A 20,496-nucleotide genomic window follows, 5' to 3' on the forward strand; every position below is an offset into this window, starting at 1 on the left:
TAGGGTGATGAGCCCTCCTGCTGGGGCTGGGGGAGCTGGATGGATCTAAGGGCACACTTCCCACGCAGTGGCAGTGTGGCTGATATAGGTGGTCGTGAGTGGAGACAGGAGTGTGGGCTGCCTGCTCTCAGGGAGGGAGGGCACATCCTTGGACAAGGCTTGTTCGTCTCTAAGTTCACGTTCTCGAGCAGAAGAACATGATTGTTCAGCAGGATACCCTCCCTGTCTGGAGGGTCCAGGAGGAATTGACAGAGGAGAATCCCAACTCTCCAGCAAGTTCTTTGCAAAGAACAAAGCATTTGGGGCATTAGCACCATCTCTGCTGTACTTGAAAGAAGTTAATTTTGTCTTTTGGGCAGTCCTGATGGTACTTCTGTTTTGTATTAAATGATGAATTGCATATTAAAATTATACTGACTAATTTGTATTTATTAAGGAAATGTTAGACTCTTGGTTCCAAATTGTGGGTTTTGATATCTGGGTGTGCACTGTCGTCTGTGCAGGAATCTCCTCCTTCTCCTTGCACTGAGCACGCTGGTCAGTCTGCAGGGAGTGCTCAGTGCGCGTGCCACGGGACATGCAGTGTTTGGCGCCAGGGTTTTCAAGCTTTCCTGTACACTGGGAGAAGACGCACTATTTCTTATCCATTACTGTATTCCAGGAAGCTGGATTTTTGTCTTTAAACCAAAGAAGTGTGTGCATCTTTCTGTGCTGATAAAAGTGTATATTTTGAGGATGTATTTTTCTTCAAGTATTTAATTGTAGAAATTTTTCCTTGCCAGAACTTTAATCAGATCTCTGTACACAAAGTAACATGTACTATGTTTGCACTCTTGTTAAGTAAAACTCTTCGGCCTGGCACGATAAAATATTCATGCTTTACATATGCTATTTCTTTTGACCTTGGCTTTTTTTTCTTTTAACTGTAGCTTATGGTCAGTATTAATTTGTGTTATTAAACAATTTTGCCTAACTGTTTATTAAAAGTTTGACTTCTGATGTGTTTTTGTAGTTAAAATTGTACTTCTTTCCTTTAGCGGCATTCAAATGCATCACAGTCACTTTGTGAAATTGTTCGCCTGAGCAGAGACCAGATGTTACAAATTCAGAACAGTACAGAACCAGATCCCCTGCTCGCCACCCTAGAAAAGTATGTTTGAAACTCCCTTCTTGTTCTTTTGTATTGCTGCTCTATGTTATGTTACTGTTGTAAGTGGTTGGTAAGTTTCCTTGTGTGGGAATCTGGTCTCTGCAAAATACCCTTGGGTAGGTAAGAAGGCAGGAAAATCTGTTTATCTGATCTCAGCCACTCCTGATGTTCAGCAGAGACTAACAGGATAAGAATGTAAATAAATGACATTTACATGCAGACTTTGAACGTTTCCAATAGTTACAAACTAAATTCTATGAAGCTGTCTTAAGATGGGGCAGTCACATCATTACTGCAGTCACTGCCTCCATGGTCTTCGGAGGGGAAATAGTCTTACGTATGAACTAATTTGACCCATTTTAGTCAATGATTTTTACTGGAAGTTCTTCTTAGGATTTACTTTACTGTAGCAGCTGACTAGAGGTCACCTGACCAGATTGATTTGAAGAGTTACACATCTTGTATGTTTTATTTCTTTGTATTTCTTACTTTCAGACAATTCCTAGTGAACAGATATCTCATGTTTAGGTGGAAGACAGCCTGGGGATGGTGTGCTATTTTGAAGTTTGTGAATGGCCAACTTTCACATACTGGTTTTTCTAAGTTCACACATTTTCAGAAATAATACCTACTGTGAAGTATGGGCATACATGTGGCCTGCATCCATACAACTGAAAGTTATTTTAATAAACAAAAATAAGGCATTTCCCCACGTTGAGTGGATAATTGGAAAGAGTGTAAACAGTTAGCATTGTTACGTACGAGTGGTAGTCTTGCTTCCGTTTGCTGCCACTGTTCTTCTTTTTAATGTCTTTGTTAAACATGGTTACGTTAGGGTTGGACTGTGCAGCTCTCAATTCTTGATACTAATGAGCTTAGAATGAGTTGGAGTTGGATCTCAGTTGAGCCCATTAGTTTTATAGAAGGGAGTCTTTACTCTTAGCTGCCCATATAAAAAAACAAAAACAAAACAAAAGTGAGCCTATCTCAAAAGACTTGGAGAGAGACCCTGGATGGCTTCTTGCGTAAAATAGTTCGTATCATGAATTTTATCGATGCTCATCCAAAAACTCATTTTTTTTTGTTTTTGAGGGGTGAGGTAATTAGGTTTATTTATTTATTTAATGGAGGTACTGGGGATTGAAACCAAGACCTTGTGTACACTAAGCATGAACTCTACCACTGAGCGTATTATACCCTCCCCTCCAAGAACTCCATTTTTAAAAAATGAAAGTGAATAGATTTTCTCACTTGTAAATAAATGCCTAATTATTTAAAGAATATGAAGGCATTTATTTCTTGTATCCTGTTCAGCAAGCTCAGTCCTTCAGTTTATGATGTCCTGTGTATTTGGTCATCCTTACATGTTTACACAGGGCTCAGAATATGGCTCGGATACTGTGTTGCGTCTTGATTGTCAAATTTTGCTGGTTATTGTATCATCTTTGCCCACGAGTAGAATGCTTTCACGGATACAGTAGACTTCCGACTGGATGCAGCCATGAAAGAGAGCCTCTTTGTTGGCCGCTCCCTCCCGTGCTCACGGAAGCGTGGGCCTGCGCTCTGGGGAGCTGGAGTGCGGCAGCTGACGGACACGGTGGGTGTCTGCAGTCGGGCTTGTGTCCATCCGTCCCCTCTCCCTGGAGCAGGGCTGCTATTTGAAGAATATGCATATTTACTGTAAAAAAAGCAGTCTGTTTTCCAGAGCTCAATCCCAAATTTAATATTTATTCTATTGACTGCTGTGTGTTGAGTGACTTCTACAGTGCTCTTTTGGGGAGAGGTCTCACAAGTTTAGGGCTGGTCTGGGAGGACTTGAAAGCTGCTTTCTGCAAAGGGCTCCTCTGAAGTTAGGTGAGGTACCAGTTTTATTTGCTTCCCCAAAATAGAAAGAGATTCTCTCCTACTTGCTGCCCTAACCTGGCAAAGGAGCTGTTGCTGTACCCAGTGAGCACAGCTGCACCGTGGGACGGCTGGCGTGTCTGCCAGGGGAGCAGCAGGGACAGCCCAGCTGCACGTCATGTTGTAAGGGAGATTCCATTTCTTAATCCACGTGGATCCTGAAAATTACTGAGATCCTAAGAAACTGAGGTTTCCCTTGAGAACATGCACATAAATTTACCTAACAGGTTACCCTTGTATTTTACATTAATTGTGACTTTGTTCATGTGTGGGCGAGGTGTAACGGGAAGGGCCTGTAGCGAATACTTCTGGGGCAGTGATTCAGTCACATCCATTTCATTGCTGCCACATTGTTAGGATTTACCAGATTTTAACTGTAGAGCAAAATGCAGCAATTGATGTTTTCTTTTACCTGTTTTAGGTGTTTATTAATTATGTACTCATGCCTTTGTGGGAAAACATTTATAGTTTCTAATTAGAGTCTTTTTGAAAACTTCCCTTTCTTTTGTGGGGGTTAAGGGTTCTAAGTCTTGTTCTCTAATACCCCCATCTGACGTCTAGTCCAGGGGTATTTTCTGGCTCTCCACAAGATTGGCAAAGGCAAGCAGGCCCCAATGATTTTGCTAAAGGCAGGGGATAGGAATATATACGTATGCCTACTTTAATAAATGTACTAGAAGTGAAATGCTGTTAAGTAAAACAAATATGCACAAGTGAGCGTATTTACTTGTGCTGCTTGCTTTATTGATACCATGATCTTTTTCTGTGAAGTTGCTGGTGTTAAATGGTGCAGCAGTTAGCACTTGACTGTTGGTTTTTTTCCCTAGGCAAGAAATTATAGAGCAGCTTCTGTCAAATATTTTCCACAAGGAGAAAAATGAATCAGCCATAGTCAGTGCTATTCAGATATTGCTGACTTTACTTGAGACACGGCGACCAACGTAAGTTTTTCTTTTATGCTACAAAATAAGCCCTTTGGTTTTGCTTTTAGAATTCTTAAAAACTAAGAGTTAAGTTGTTAGTTGATAGCTGCAGTATCACACCCTTCATTTTCAGGTGCTGAATCTTTTTTTACTATACAAACTATAAGTTTTATACGAATGTGATACATAGATGTAGTTGAAAAATACGGTTTGGTGAACACTGTTGGCAGTATTTGGATTCTAGTCATTTGGGTTTATGAAGTAGTTACCAAAATGCTACTGTAGTAAGCCAAAACCATGTAAAATCACTCAAACACAAAGGAAGCTTATTTTTTGCTTATGAAAATTGAAAATAGCCGTTCCTGGTTAGTATGCAGCTCTCCTCCAAGTGACTTTCCATCTTGTGGTTCTTTCCAGTGCTTGCTAACTTGAGGCTTCTTGTTTTTTGGGGAGTTTCACGTGTGAGGCACCACAGTTCATTAGGCTACTTAAAAATGGATAGGCAGGTGGCTTGAGGCATTAAAGAAAAATTTGTACTGTGTGTTCGGAGTCAGAAATATAGTCTGTTTTTGTGCCTCTGGACAGCCACTTAATGTTTTGTCATATTATTTTTTTACAGTTTTATACCCAAAGCTAATTTGCTTATTAATTGTCAGAGTTTTCTAATTGTTCCCTAGAGCATGAGAATTTGAAGAGGTATGTATGTGCAAGTGTCCCAGGAATGTGTGGTTCAAATACTAGAATTTGTGTTTTCTCACTCACTTTTGGATCCAGCCAGTGAACCAGAGGGCATGAAGAAGAAGGACAGGTCTGCTGTCAGCAGGTGACAGGTTTCGCCCTCCGGGGTTTCTGGATTTACTTTTAGTAACGTCATTTTTGTTTCTAGCAAAATAGTAAACACAGCCTTAGCAAACCCTGCTTTCCGCAGTCCTGCTCTCTGTTCCTGGTCTTTTAACCTTTGCTTAGTGATCATGGAAGGGCAGTGTCCAAGTTTGTCATAATTTGGGGACTGTATCTGCAGTTTTTGACTTTGTCCACGTCTTCCTTGGTAAGTCATATTTTAAATAATGTAACCAATGACTTAAGGTATTAATCAGGTGGTACCGGACTGTTACCTTCTACTCACACTGCAGGGCAATTGCATCATCTCTTAAAATGGTTTAAACGCACATGAGCTGGTGCTGTGAGATTTATATTGACTGCTCTGGCTTGAGAAAGGAATAAATCTGAGAAAAAGGATGCACATGGAAGAGGAGAAACCCCACATAATCGCACAACTTAGAGCAAATGGAGACAATACAACAATAAAAGAAACAATAGGGGGAAGTTTTTGATCAGAGGGAACGTATCCCCAGACCATAAAGGTTTATCAGATACTAAGCAGGATTAAATTAAGGGAGAGGGGAGGGTGACGACTAGTATCTTAGTCTTATCCTTATGAGATTTCTGAATCTCTAGGATGAAAGGTAAATCTTAAAAATACTTGGACAAGAAGAAATGGGTGTACTCCAGAACAAATCACACTGCCAGACATCTCATTTGTAAAGCTTAATAAACACTGAAAAACAGGGTAGGATTGTGACCCTGAAATACTTTTCTTGATGTGTAAAGGCAAGAGACATTTTCAAGTGTGAGACCTCAGTGTTCCGTCTGTCTTCTGTTCCTGGGGTGAGTTACTTGAAGATGGACTTTACCAAAGCCAAACAGAAAAATAAGTTAGAATAAAGAACTTAAGGAAATACTTTGGTGAAAGTAACGATAAATGAAACAGATAAGAACGTGAAAATTAATGTGACTATTAAGAGTGAATAACTGAGTAAGCCAAATGTTGAAAAAATGCAGTAAATTCCAGATTATTTTAATAAAACTCAAGAAGTGAGGAGAAAAGGGTGAGTTAGTGCACACTAGAGTTCCTGTCTTCTGCTGAGGGGCTGGGGTGCTTTCATGTGCAGTTTCATTTTTCATCCTGAAAAATCGTGTAATTCAAGTATGTTTTTTATGAATGTAGAATGATGGTAGGTTGTGTAACTCCCAAAGCATTTTAAGGGCAAGGAGAGCAAAGATACCCCGAGAACTGTAGACACAAGGGTAGTTGGCACATACCTGTAAGCCCTTCTCAAGAGGTACAGGCGGCTGGTGAGAGACTGGAGAAAGCTTTGCTTGCAGAATAGGCCTGAGGAAATGCAGCAGCAGCCTTTGGGGAGATACATGATTCCCCATTAGAATTCTTCTCTGTTTTTGCCCTATTGAATAAAACCCTTAAGGCACCAGGGAATGGGTAGCAAACTCTATTATCCTAAAGACCCAGGTGAAGACCATTTGCAAGAGAGAGCAAGGAACCAGGGAACCTCTTCCCCACTGGACGAGCAGAGACACGTTCAAGGCCCAGACTATTAGGGTTCTCCTACCCCTGAAGTCAGGGCAGGATCGCTGAGGAGCCCCACCGCTGAGACCCAGGGACACTGGCTGCCTGAGACAGGCTGACCTAGAACAACAGAGCATTTCTCTCCCCACCCCCCCCACCAGGCTGCCACAGCAGTCTGCCAACAGGGGAAAGGCTTGAGTGTGGAAGGAGACCCTCAAGGCGCAGGAGCAAGCTTAAAGGGAAGGACTTTAGCTAAGGAGGGAGCAGACATTGAGAAAAACTTGGCAACAGAGCCCTGACTATAAACACGAAGTAACTTGAGACAAATGCGAAGTCTTTAGTGCACTAAGAGAAACCAACCACAGCAACAACAAAATCCAGCCTAGCTCAGCTACTGACTACAAGTTGGTCTAAAAACCCCATACTAAAGACCTGGGGGGAAAAGGACCTTTGTCGTTCACAGCAAATACTATTCACATCAGTTTCTGTGATCTTACATAAGATATCCACGTTTCAGCCAAAAATTGCAAGACAAAGAAGCAAGATAAAAGAACCCTAACAAAGGTCAAAGGAGAAAAGGCAATTAATGGAACTAGATTAAAAAATGTTGAAACTATCTGTCCAGAATTTTAAATAACTACGAATAACATGTTAAAGGCTTGTAGAAAAAGTGGACAATACGTGTAAAACAGATGGAGAATTTTAACAGAGATATGGAAGATCAGATGGAAATGCTAGAAGTGAAAAAATACAGCAGAAGTGAAGAATGCCTTTGGGCTCATTGGTAAACTTTGACATAAGCGGGAAGAGAATCAGTGTAGGACGTTAGAAAAATCGCCTGTCCTGAAATACAGAGAGTTAAAGCACAGGGAGAGTCGCTCTGTGAGCTGCAGTCGCTCTGTGACCTGCAGTAGTGACCTGCCACGAGGAACAGGGGCGCTGTGCCCAGGCCGCGGTTTCTAATACTCTTCTTCAGTAAAAGGACCCAGGGCTCCATGGAGAAGTGGCTGATTCTGTGACTGGGCTAAGAGATACTGGGCTAAGATGAGTGTGGAGCATCAGGTAGTGAGGAAAGTAAGGGCACGCTCAGAAACCCCACGGGAAGAGGGCCTTGAGAAGGGCAGGGAGCCCTCTGCAAGAGCTCCCATTGGCCAAGCTGGAATTGCTTGCACAGTAAAATAAAGTAGTATCTTATCGTAACGTAAATTGTAAAATATCCAAAAGTCCATACTGCTGTAAATAAATGATGAATAAATAAGTGGGGGAAAAGAGACAAGTCTCCCATGGAGGAGAGTTCAGACAGTTCATAACCCCTTCTCAGGAGGAAGAACTAAACCCTCCACTCTTTACGTGTCGACTGCAGCCGTGACTTCCTCCTGAAGAGCGCAGCACGGGAACAGAGGAACGAGAACCTGGCAGGTCCTCATCAGGTTTGGTGGAGAAACCTGACAGACACTCAGCCAGACAGTCAAAGTCAACAGCCAGTGATAAGTTACACGGATGGTCTGTGCCCTTGATACAATATAATGAAAATGGCATTCTACCTGTGTGGTCTTCCTCTCAAAGACCCATGATCATGAGAAAAACAAGACCAAATCCCAGTGGAGAGACAGCCTGCAAAATACCTGAGCAGTAGAGTAACTGTCACAGCCAAGAGGAGGCCAAGGAAACATGACAGCTCAATATAATGTGAAGTCCGGGATGGATTCTGGAACAGAGAAACAGCTTTAAGTGAAAACTAAGGAAGTCTGAGTAAAATGTGGATTTCACGTATGAGTATCGGTTCATTAATTGTAACAAATGTAAGATGATAATGGGGGAAACTGGGTATGGGTCATATGGGGACTCTGTACTATTTTTGCCATTTTTCTATACATCTAAGACTGTTGTAATAGAAATTGGCATAACACGTAGACAGAAAATCAGTAAGAACAACACTAGCAAATCCACAAGACATGATTGACAACACCAAATGCTGGCGAGACTGCCGAGCAACAGGAACTCGTTCATTGTTGGTGAAACACAGAATGATACAGCTAATTGGGAAGACAGTTTGGCAGTTTTTTCTAAAACTAAACAAACTCTTACCATATGATCCGGCAGTTGTGCTCCTTGGTATATTTACCCAAAGGAGTTGAAAACTTATATTCACACAAAAACCTGCAAATAATCGTTTAGCAGCTTTATCCATAGTTGCCAAAACTTGGAGGCAACCAAGGTGAGTGGATAAATAAACTGTAGTTCAGACAGTGGAATACTATTCAGCACTAAAGAATGAGCCCTCATGCCGTGAAAAGACATGGAGGACCCTTAAATGCAAATGAAAAGAAGGAAATGAAAGAAGCCAGTCTGAACAGGCTACATACTGTATGATCCCAACTATATGACACACTGGAAAATGTCATATTTTACTGTGGAGACAGTGAAAAAATCAGTAGTTGTCAGAGGTTGGCGGTGGGGGCAAAATTAATAGGCAGAGCACAGAGGAATTTTAGGGCAGTGAAAATGCTCTGTATAATACTGTAGCGACAGATACTTGTCATTATACATTTGTTCAGACTCCTAGAATGTACAACACCAAGAGTAAACCACAATGTAGACTGGACTCTGGGTGGTTATGACGTGTCCGTGGAGGTTCATGGATTGTCATAAGTGCACCACTCTGGTAGAGGATGTTGGTAATGGGGTAGGCTGTGCACCTGTGGGAGCAGACAGTATATGGGCAGTCTCTATACCTTCTCCCTCCATTTTGCTGTGAACTTGAAAAATTGCTCTATAAAAATAGTTTTAATAAAAATCAATCAGTATAACTCATATATCAATAGACCAAAGAAGTAAAAACGTGTGATTACTTCATTAAATTCTTTTTTATAAAATGTCTCAGCAAATTAGGAATAGAAAGGAACTTGAAGACTGATAAAACCCTCTAAAAAACAAAAAGAAATAACCCATGATGGCCACCATCGTTCTTAATGGTCATAGCCTGAAATCAGCTCCTGAAATCAAGGGACTTGTCAAGGATACTCCTTATCACCAATCCTGTTCGGCCTCATGCTAGAGGTCCTAGCAGCACAGCGAGACAGGAAAGAAAGAGGCATCCAGATTGGGGATTAGGATGTGAACATAAGTTTTAGGGGCCACCGTTCATCCCACTAAATGTAGCTAAACCAGACAAACACCATAGACAAACACCCAGTGCTAGTGACAGTGGGAAGCAACTGGAAGCCGCACATTCTATTTGAGATGTAAAGTCATGTGGCCGCTTTCTGAAAGCACTTGGTAGTTTTTAAATAAAATTAAACAGATCTTTATTGTATTATCCAGCACTCTCTTAGATACTTACCCAAGGAAATGAAAGTGGTGTCACACAAAAACTTCTAAGTGAACGTGTATGCTTTATTCATGATCACCCCAAGCTGTAAACAGCCAGAGAGTGTCCTTAACTGATGAGTGGATAAAGAGGCTGTGGTCCATTTGTACAGTAGATTGCTATTCAGCAGTGGAAAGGAACGGACTGCTGACACCTAAAACCATCATCACGTCTTGTGCCTTTCCAAATCTGAGTTCTGAATTTAACATAGCTGTACTTGGAATATCAACATGGTTTTTGTTTTGGATTTGGCAGATTTTTACATGTATTTGAAAGACTAAAATTATGAGAAACACAGTGGATATTGACAACAGTACATAAACCAAAGCTGGTACATAAATCGATGCTAAGTATTTATTAGATGTACAAATAGAATTTGTATGAATGACTAAGGAGCTTTAGTATATGCTTTTGCATGGCTTTTCACGTAAGTGGGGAGAAAGATTATTCTGTAAGTGTGGCTTAGTGAGTCGCCACTTGGGGAAAGAATATGTGTATCCCTGTTATGCGTGAAAATAAATTCAAGATGGATTAAATAAAAAATATCAGAGGAAAAGTATGCAAATGTTCAGAACCGTGGCATTAAGAACCTTTAAGCATGGCTTCCTGTACAGAAAGTACAATGGAGAAGGCTATATTTGGCCATATAAATTATTAAAACCCCTACACATTAAAAAGCACTATAATAAAAGCAAAAGGCATTTCCTTTACCTACCCCACTTCTGGAAATCGAGTTTCTGAATGCTGTTCCACACAGCTCTTAGAGATCACTTAGATAGACGTGTGAAAGAAATGTCTCCTAGGAACAGGCATAACAGCAGGCCTCTGGGGGCCAGCAGTCTGCCGGGACGTGCGCTCAGTCCTCGGCTGCGTCAGCCTGACCCTCACGGCAGTCCTGGGAGAGGCGTTCTAGAGTGGCTCCCATTGTCCATGTTAGAAGCAGTAACTGGGGAGTGAAGAGCCGGGGCTTGGGCTCAGGCAGTCTCGCTTGAGCGGCTACGTTACTGAGCACGAGTTGGCACTGATGTCCAGCGGCCACACCACTCTCAGGTACACCTTGTCATTTGAGCTGTATGCCCACGTTTTTAGACCCCTCCTTCCTATGCCCTTCTTCCCCAGCCTTGAGAACCACTGGGCCCTTGTGCTTATTACTGGCACTGATTGGGGTTTGGGAGTTTCCTTCCGCTTGTCCTTGTTTTCCTGTGAAGAAGGGTTTTAGTGGGTGGAGATGGAGCTTAATATGGAAGAGTGTTTTAAGCCTTTTAAATAGGAGGCCATGTTGATCTTCAAGGGAAAATATATAGAATAAGCACATGCCTGTTTGTCATTAACAGCCCTCCAGTGGCAGGCAGTATGTGACACCCTGTAGTTCAGGGAGCAGATCTGTGGTTTTCTAAATTTTCTGGTGTTAGTGCAGTAGGTGTAAGGAATTAGAAGGTTTAGGAAACTGGGAAGAAAGGGCGTGTAATTTCTCACCTGACACAGCAGGCCTTTGGATTTCAGGTCGTGTTGGCTGATCCCCATCAAGGTATTACTACACCCTCTTCCTTTCCCTCCAGAGTCTTCTATATAATTATTGTATAGTCTGTAGCTATTACACATATACCTATGGACTGACACGGAGCATCTTGAATGGTTGTGAAATAATAAATAAAATTGACTTGCTTTGTTTCAAGATTTGAAGGTCATATAGAGATCTGCCCACCAGGCATGAGTCATTCAGCTTGTTTGGTCAACAAGAGTGTTCTAGAAGCCATCCGAGGAAGACTTGGATCTTTTCATGAACTCCTGCTTGAGCCACCCAAGGTAGGGCAGCTGTCTCAAGCGTAGCTGGCCAGCACAGTAGTTTGATTTAAGCCGTTGTTGGAAAGTGTGTGAGCCTTGTGAGTTGTAGAACTGGCTGTGACCAGTATGTACAAAGCATGTTACAAGGTATACACTGCCTGTTTTTATTGCTTTTGAGCTAGTTTTTAATCAGCTTTTATCTATATATGGTATATAAATTGATGGATGGGCTAGAATTAAAATTAAGTAAAATATTGATTATCTGCTTAGCAAACTTTAGCTTTTTGTTCCTCCTGTAAATTCTGGGTACTTACATGCTACTAAAGTAAACAGCTTTCTTCTCATAGCACGTTATTTTCACATCTTTGGGATAAAAGTTAATCTTTTAGGAATTAATATTTGAAATTGAGTTGGACCATTGTAACTGCCTGATGGACAGATACCTTGTTTAAGTAGTCAGTTGAATATGACTTGGAGTGTTAGTTTTTCTGTTAGGAGCACCTGTGCGCTAACCTAAAAACTACTGTTTACTCAAACAGCCACTGAAAGCACAAACAGCAGGTGGCAAAGACCTACAGAAGAGGGGTGTCTGCTGTCCGTGGTGGTGTCCTTCCGTGACCCCCGTGACCCTCGGGTGGGTGCAGATTTAGGTTAGGGGAAGAGGCTCTTCCTTCTGGAATCTTGCAGGTGGGAGGCTCGGTTCTGAGAGTTCTCCCGCCAGCACCAGCTCTTACACTTTCTTTTTCCCCTCTGCCCTGTGTCACTGAGGCCAGCACCCTGGACACCGTAGTGCGCATCTCTGTGAGAGTTTAGTATGCTAGCTTCTCCCTTCTAAGTTAGATGGCTTCTGTTAATTTAATCATTTTGTGGAAGGGGGGGAGCACAGAATAACTTATGTCCGTTACTTGGGGAGTCCAGTGCAGCTTCCAGGTTGTCCCTTCAGATGACTGGTGCTCCCAGTGGGAAGCAGTGGCCCCACCTCTGCCCTGCGTTCAGCCTGTGTGGGATACAGACGAGAGTGTTCGGCGTTTCCCGCCTTGGAAAGGGCCTCTTGTGGTGTTCAGCAGTGGCATCCTTCATGCCAGACATAGGAAGAAGAAAAAGAGAGTAAGAAAAGAAAAGCATTATTTGGGAGAAACAGAGAGGACATGGCAAGTGGGGAAGTTGGAGGAGGAAGGGCCTGTGAGAGGAGAGGGTGGTGGTGAGGAGCCCTGACCTGTCTTAGACGCCACCATCTGCTTTCTAGGTGGACAAAAAAGAAGCATCTGGTGTGGGCTCTCACACTGGTATTCTTAGACCTGACTCAGAAGTAAGGCAGTATCTTGTTTTTACTGCTAGGAGTGAGTGAGTTCAGTTAGTAACTGGTTTTACTGTACGATGTGTGTGAGAAGCTCCGTGAAGCTTTTTAAGCTGTCTGCTAATTAGAGCTGTCCTACGTGGAGTAAAACTGAGCCTGGCGGCTCCATTAGGCCTGGGGGAGAGCAGGAGGGAGCATGGCCACTCGCTGCATGGGCGGGGCGTTGGGAAAGGGCACCCCCATCACTGCATTACCGGTCATCATCCTCTCCTGCCAAACTCCTGAAATGTTCAGTGTCTGTCTTTTGTGATTCCAAAGTATAGAAACTCCCTTTTATGGAAAAGAACAGGTTTGAGGTTGGTCCTGTTTCAAGGTCGTGATCCAGAGGCAACTTCTGAGTTTGCATTTTTATCGCATATTTGGCAGATTGAGGACTGCGTTCTAACACCACTTGTAACTTTTCTTAGTTTCTTAGGTTTCTGGTCAGGTTTAGAACATTGTAGTTCTTTTTTCATGGACTTCTGTGGCTAGCTGCATTTTTCCTCTGGTGTTTGTAATGTTGAAGACGGGGATAACGTGATTTCTTATAAAATTTATAGTCCAGGGAAATTGTTTAATTTTTTCCCTCATGTTTATTTCATCATACCTTAAAGAGATCAGTAGGAGTTTTGTATAGAATTTAAGCCACAATGTTTGCAGTATTCGTTTACCTGGTGTTATATGCTAGTATGTACTCCTCTACCCTTTATTTGTGTACTTAACTGAGTTTAATTGGAAAGCCTTTTCTTCCTCAGAAAAGTGTGATGAAGACTACATGGGGTGTGCTGGACCCTCCCGTGGGGAATACTCGGTTGAATGTGATCAGATTGATATCCAGCCTCCTTCAAACAAATACCAGCAGTATCAATGGGGACCTCATGGAGCTGAACAGCATTGGGGTCATATTGGTAAGATACTCTCTGAAAGACGTTTTTATTTGTCCTTGCTGTTTTATGGATACATAACTGAAGCTTAGAACCTCACAAATTTAGCAGTATATGTCAGTGACTTTTCTTGGTCTGAGCGTCAGCAGTCTCTTACATAGTTTTTCCCTTGAGTTTATCATTAATTTTGAGTGCTTTTAATTTTTCAGTAATAATTTACTGTTGCTGTGTGTAAAGGACTATCCTAGAGGATTTCAAAGATGATGTAAGACAGACGTTTCCCTCAAGAAGCTCGGTCTCGGGGAGACAGTGGAGTGAGTGTGGTCACCTTTCCAGGGGACTGTCTTAGCAGTAAGCACCTGCTGCTTACAACGTTGTTTTCTCTTCATAGTTAGCAGAGGGTTCAGTCTTTATCTTCTTTCCACTGAGGTAGATCAGTAGGAGGCATCTGAGACTGTCTTTTGAAATTGTTCCTTGAAGCAGTTGTTAGTCTGTTACAGTGGAAGCAGAGGGAATGGAAGGAAGAAGGAAGAGCCCAGAATTAGCTGGGGCTGCCCTGACCCCAGAGCTCCCCAGCTCCAAGGTCTGTGCTGAGAATCCACAGGCCTGGCTCTGGTGCCCGTGCTTGCTCGGTCCTGCTCTGCACAGCACAGACGGCTCAGGGGTTGACTCTAAGCAGGTTTCACAGGATGTCTGGTCATACTGCACACGTTGGGGAATTTGGTGTGTGTTTCCAAGGGAGGGTCTGGTGTTTCCTCTTTATATGAAAGACCTTGAACCTGCACCTCATACACATTTCTCATGTGATACTGAGTGTAAAACCCCGTGTGAGAAAGTATCTGTGTTTTCACATCATGCCCAGAAAGGGGAGACATTCCAGGGCTAGTAAGTGGTGGAGCCAAGGTCTGAATTCACATCCTGCTTCAAACTCGTGCATGCTCTGTCAGCCATGCTGTGCTTTCTAGTGTCATTGAGATATTCGTAGTTACATTTCAGCTTGGGTTAAATGACATGTTGGTAGAGGGCGTCGAGAGCAGGAGCATTTTTGGAGAAAGGTGACAGCTGCTTTGGTAGCGGAGCCGTTGCCCTCTGGGAGCATAGTTTTCGCCCTACCCTCTGGCTGGGTATAAAACTCCAGGAATGTGTCTTTCTACTCCTGTGTCTGGGAGTCTCCTTGAAGTCATCAGTTACAGTCTTTAATCTTGCTACTAATAAGTATACCGCTATTGTTAATTCATTCTATTGTTACTCTTGGAGCTACTTTTGAGTGCTGACAAATCTGATAAAACGCCTAAATGGATCATTAATCATTACGTTTTCATTTTGAGATTAGATAACCAGGCTCAGCAATATCCTGAATACATACTTCAGCTATGCATTTTATGCTTTTAGGAATTTTCTTCCCCTTTTTTGGTGATACTGTTACCTTTTCAGGTAATCAGGAAAACCCTTGCAAACTTCCAGGCATTCCATCTGTCACCGCCTCTCACACCTTTCCTGCTTTGCTCCGTTCGCTGGTAGTTCTGAGTTTTGAATGCCTGAGTGGTTATTCTTTCTTAAGATGTGAGCACCTTGAAATTGGAACCTTTATTTTTGTCTGTCTCTGTCTCCCATATTGCACCTAGAACTGTGCCCTGCTCAAAAGCCATCAGTAAATATTGAATCAAAATGAAATCCTCAAATTTCTTTGAAAATTATTGGAAATTTATTGAACTTTAGTATCTGTATTAGTTGCTTTGAAAGTATAAAAAGATATTCCCTTTCTCTTTGAGAAATTTACTCTTTTCTTTTCTTTTCTTTGTGTGTTTATTGTTAGTCTCTGGATTCCAAGCAAATTCTAGCATGTTGAATGAGCATGTATTTACCCTATGTTCAGCCTATGAAGGAATTTCAAACTGCCTTAAATAAAATGTGCTCCTTTTAATTAGTCCTTTTGGACTAGGAACATATCATTTTTACTTTATTAATTCACTGGTAAGTGTGTTAAAGCGGCGGCTTAAACATGGAGGTGGCTGAGTAAAACAAAGCATTGATTTTCTTTTTTGTAGGACATGTTCTTCAAATACACGTGGAATAACTTTCTACATACACAAGTGGAAATCTGTGTTGCACTGATTCTTGCGAGTCCTTTTGAAAACACAGAAGACGGCACAATTACTGATCAAGACTCCACTGGTGACAATTTGTTACTGAAACATGTGAGCTGACTTGGTGTCTTTTTTTCTGCCACTCCTGGTTATAACACTTTTCCACTAAAGGTGTAAAACGAATTGAAGTTTAAGGGTGTGAGGTGAAGTTTCAGAGTCTAAATATTTAACTGTCTTTTCTTCATTGTACTTTTAGCCAGTGATTCTATGAGACATATCCTGGACAAGTAACCAGTATGTGAATTTTTTAAAAAAGGTTAAATGACTTGCTTATTTGGTAGAATTAATAGATTGGAAGATTTAAAAATCTTTTGGAGAGTGAAAGAACAATAGAAATTTAAATACTGCAGAAAACATTTGCATAATTATTTGGCTTGGTAGAGTTTTAATTTCTGGTGATGAAAACATGACTTTTGAAAGTTGGGAGAAGTGAGTTCTGTGTGGTGTTGAGCAAGTCTCTTCTTGGGGTCTCTTTTCTATTATTGAATATGAGGTGATTTTACTAAATCAGTCATGAGGTTTCTTCCTGCTCTGAAGTTCTGTGATTGTATGACGTTGTCTAGCTCATACTGGGTTACTTCCAAACCGTGAAGATGGGAGGGGCTACCTGGAATAACCAAGTAGACGGGGAAGACAGATGACACTTGATTAAAACTGGCCTTGCGCGTACTGATAATGCAGCCCACAGCACCTGCCTGCAGAGATTTGGCAAGCCACAACTATTTTTAATACGAATGCAGTAATGTTAGTTCATCTACAAGTAAGCGTTGCTCACATTTTTAAAAAGTACAAGTATTGCTGTGGATTGTGAGTTGAATTTTTGCCAGGGCATAATTTTCTTTATTCCATTGTCATTTTGGTTGGGCTCTGTATTTCTGAGCCCAGTTTATGTGGCTTATCAAACCCGGCTTTTCTTTAGGTCATTGCTCACTGGTGGTGGGACTTGAAATAACTATTTCCCGGTAGAGGTGCAAGCTGAAGACCCAGAGCCTGTCTTGAGTCCCTACAGTGTTCTGAGGGTCTTGAGTACATTTATTATCACATTACATCTGATTTAGCCAATAATTCACAGCTGTATTTAGTTTGCTGGGTTTTGCATATCACTTGTCTGTTTATTAGAGTTGTATTTCACTTTGAAACTTTGACGTTTTTGACATTTATGTGAATGTTAACCAGAGCATTCTTTTTTATTCAGCTCTTTCAAAAATGCCAGTTGATAGAGCGAATACTTGATGCCTGGGAAATGAACGAGAAGAAACAGTAAGTAAATTGTTTTCTGATAGGAGTTCAGTGTGATGTTTTTCCTTGAAAGAAAATAGCCGCCCTTGCCCTCTACAGAGAACAGTGAGCGTAACTACGCGGCACAGGCCACTTCACAGGCACACATGATTCTCTGAGGACTTCCGGATCATTTAATTGTGACAGATAGCTTTGTAATAATTTACTTTTAGACTTCCCTGTCTTTCAGCCTATCTTGATGGGAATCCAGGGGTCAGGAGAACTCCCCACCTCTTTCTGTCTTTGGAGCTTGCAGTCCTCTGTGAACGGCAGTTTGTCTGAGAGCAATGGGGTGGTGAAAGGAAAGAATTATGAAGTCAAGTCTTCCTTGATTATCAGCACATTTGTCCTTGTTACCCCAGCTTCTCATTGTAGAGAAGAGTCGCTCTGTGCATGGAACTAGAAGGGGGTAAAATTGCCTAGTGTTTCTTTTTTTAGGAAATTTCTGTTAGCCGATTGGCAAGATTACTTGAAATACTAGCTGATACATGTAAATAGCTTTGTTATGTAGACTTTTTCCTTGTGGTGGTGTCTGGAACGGGCGTTCCTCCCTAGTACGCTGGAACTTTTACGCCACCCCACAGATTCTGGAGCAGGTGGGGTTGCTTGGAAACAGTGTCAAGGCGCACTTCTTGTGTGTGTGTTTAAGTCAGGTTTATTGAAGTGCACGGTTTTTGGTAGACGTTTCTCGGAGTTCTGACAGATGCCTGCAGTCGTGTAACCACCACAGTCAGGATGGGGAGCATTTCCCTCATCCCCCGAAGCTGTCACACCTCCTTACAGTCTAACCTTTCTCAGGAGTCTCCCTGCTCTGTCTCTTTTCAGACTTAACTTGCAGCGCCCGGGAGAGCGAGGTAACTCAGGGGAGGTGTCAGCTTTATGTTCCTGAGGTTTGGTTTTTTTTCAAATTGCTTACTAAGTATTGATAGGGCTTTGCCTTGAGTTTGTGTGAGGAAAGGTGGCATTTAGTTGGAGTGTGGAGGGGGTTCGTCTTGCTAGACCTCAGACACGTCCTTCCAAATGGCGCCCCTTTCGGGGGGCTGTCTGTGGCCAGACTGACACCTCTGGTTATGTGTCTGACCTTGACCTCCCTTCTTCTCTCTGCCTCGTGTCACCAGTGCTGAGGCGTCCCTTGCGCTCTGCTCCCCACAAGCTGTATCCTCTGGAGGCCTCGCTAATAATACTCTCATTTTTTTAAGGAGTCCTGAGAGAGCTTTGCAAGGTTTCCTTGTACAAGAGACCTAAAAAGCATCAGGGGCTTGGGCCAGAAAACGTGGAGACGGGTGTGTGTTTTCACCCAGGGGGCGGGGGAGGGTGGCGCTGGGGGAGCACAGCAAAGCTTCTGACTAGGACGCCACCCAGAAGAGACACTGGGGTCTGGGGTCTTGTGAGACTGGAAGAGGCTCCAAGCAGCTGCGCTGAGATCAGCCCTCTGCCCTCTGCCCCTTAGGTACTCAGCCCCTCTGAGATTATTAGCAGATATTTTATCTTCCAGGCAAGCCTATAAGCATTGTATGGTTTTTTATGGTTTTTTAAGTGACTCCTGAAAGAGTCTCCCTTTAAGCAAAGTTCTGTTCAGTGTGTTCCCTTCTATCTGCAACCAAAAGTGTTTAGTTGCATAGAATTTAAAATCTTGACACGTAGTAAATATTCGGGCAGAGAAATCAGAGATGTGAGAAGTCTGTGTGAATGTGAGGCAGGGTCGTAGTTGTGAAGATCAGACCCTCCAGTCAGGGAGAGGGATGAGGCGCGGTTTGTCTGTCTGTGTCCCCAGCAGTGTGTGGGCAAATACCAGCTGACCGCCTCTCATCTCGGCCAGCTCCTCAAATCAGCCAGTTTTTTAACTTGAGAAATGTAATTGGTAGATAATTATCTATGATGATTGATTGATATGATTAAAATGTGATGTCTTTAAGCAAGGTGAGCCAGCAGAATTCTCACCTCAGTTCCATACAATCTGTTTAAAATCTGAAAAGCAGTTTCATAAAAAGATACAAAGGAAAGTCACAGAAACATTAGGCATCAGTGAATGTTTGCTTTTTTGTTTTTAAAGATAATGTTATTGAAGGTTAATGGTTGGCTTGTATGTGTGGGTAAAATTTGTTCTGTTGAGTGAGGCTGCAGTAGACTCTTGGAGCAGACAGTTCCTGCCACGCTCCACCCTGCCCCACCCTGCCCGGGTGGTGTTCTGGCACCCTTTTTTTCTGTTTGTTCTTGTCTTTAGTGCCTCAGTTTTTAGAATATTTGCTTAAATCCTCTGTAGTTATCAAGCTCTTTCATCGCTCTGTCCTCTCATGAGTCTGAATGTTTGTTCGTTACCCCTTGTTAGGGCCGAGGGAGGAAGACGGCACGGCTACATGGGACACCTGACGAGGATAGCCAACTGCATCGTGCACAGCACGGAGAAGGGCCCCAACAGCGCATTAGTACAGCAGCTGATCAAAGGTAATTGCTTATGGACTTGTAATGACACGTTGTTGTTGGGTTGGAAAAAGGATTTAATGCATTTCATAACATTTCTAATAGCTATCTGAGGAGTTTCCTTATATTCCCCAATTATCTGGAGATGTGAATGAGGTTGTGGAGACTGTCTTTCAACACTAGCTCTCTACTGTCTCTCTGTTCTTCCTGCCGCAGTCCTTTAGTAAGCATTGGCAGGCTCGGCCGGTCACCGGAGTCACCCCCTTCCATGCTCTGAGAGCATTCACTGCTCAGTGAATTGTTCCTGTGAGCTTGAAGTGCTCATAGGCTGACAGTTGAGCCACTTGAGCTGCAATTACTCTTGCTTTCTGTTTTCTTCTGAAGGCCTCCATGTAGCCTGTGGATTTAGTTCCTTTAGCTGGAGTATTAAAGCATTTATCAGCACTTCTTTATCTCTCTATTGCTAAAGTGAAGGTATTAGCCAGTGTCCTAGAGGACTCCTGTACTAGCGTTTGAATGTTACCCGCCCAAGGTTAACTGGAAGAACTCGTGTGAATGCTGTTTACGCTGGCACTCCGGCCATGAGTCCATGTCCTCCCAGGTGTGACCTCTGTGTGCCCTAGGTTTGATGCCTGTGGGGTAACTAGTCCTGTGACTTACTCTGAAGGTGAAAAATCCTTAACTTCTGTGGTACAGCATTCGTTCGGAGTTAACTTGCTGAAAATCATTTCCCAGTCTGTTCTTCTGTTTCAGTCTTAAGAATGTGTGTGTGTTCAATAGGCTGTTACCTGTTAAATGTGCACTGAAAGCACAGGTGTGCCCAGTGGTGGAGATGTTGGGACTTGCTTGCCTGTAATTTTGCTTCTTGAGAGAGATACAAGCCAGTTCATCACACTTTGTGTCCTGACCAAGGAGAACTGGCCATGTGAATGCTT

General features: G+C 42.5%; 1 protein-coding gene across 11 annotated transcripts in view; it reads left to right on the forward strand.

Annotated features, from left to right (window-relative positions):
- Nucleotides 1-20,496, forward strand: part of PPP6R3 (protein phosphatase 6 regulatory subunit 3) — a 116,326-nt gene that overhangs the window by 62,871 nt on the left and 32,959 nt on the right. For all 11 annotated transcript variants that reach the window (XM_072970465.1, XM_072970471.1, XM_072970472.1 and 8 more), the window contains 7 exons: nt 1,038-1,150; nt 3,880-3,993; nt 11,387-11,516; nt 13,587-13,739; nt 15,764-15,913; nt 17,058-17,122; nt 19,470-19,585. In XM_072970465.1, coding sequence (XP_072826566.1) covers nt 1,038-1,150; nt 3,880-3,993; nt 11,387-11,516; nt 13,587-13,739; nt 15,764-15,913; nt 17,058-17,122; nt 19,470-19,585 — 841 coding nt within the window. The remainder of the gene's footprint in view (nt 1-1,037; nt 1,151-3,879; nt 3,994-11,386; nt 11,517-13,586; nt 13,740-15,763; nt 15,914-17,057; nt 17,123-19,469; nt 19,586-20,496) is intronic.

Source organism: Vicugna pacos, chromosome 10, assembly GCF_048564905.1.
Source record: "Vicugna pacos chromosome 10, VicPac4, whole genome shotgun sequence".
NCBI classification, from domain to species: domain Eukaryota; kingdom Metazoa; phylum Chordata; class Mammalia; order Artiodactyla; family Camelidae; genus Vicugna; species Vicugna pacos.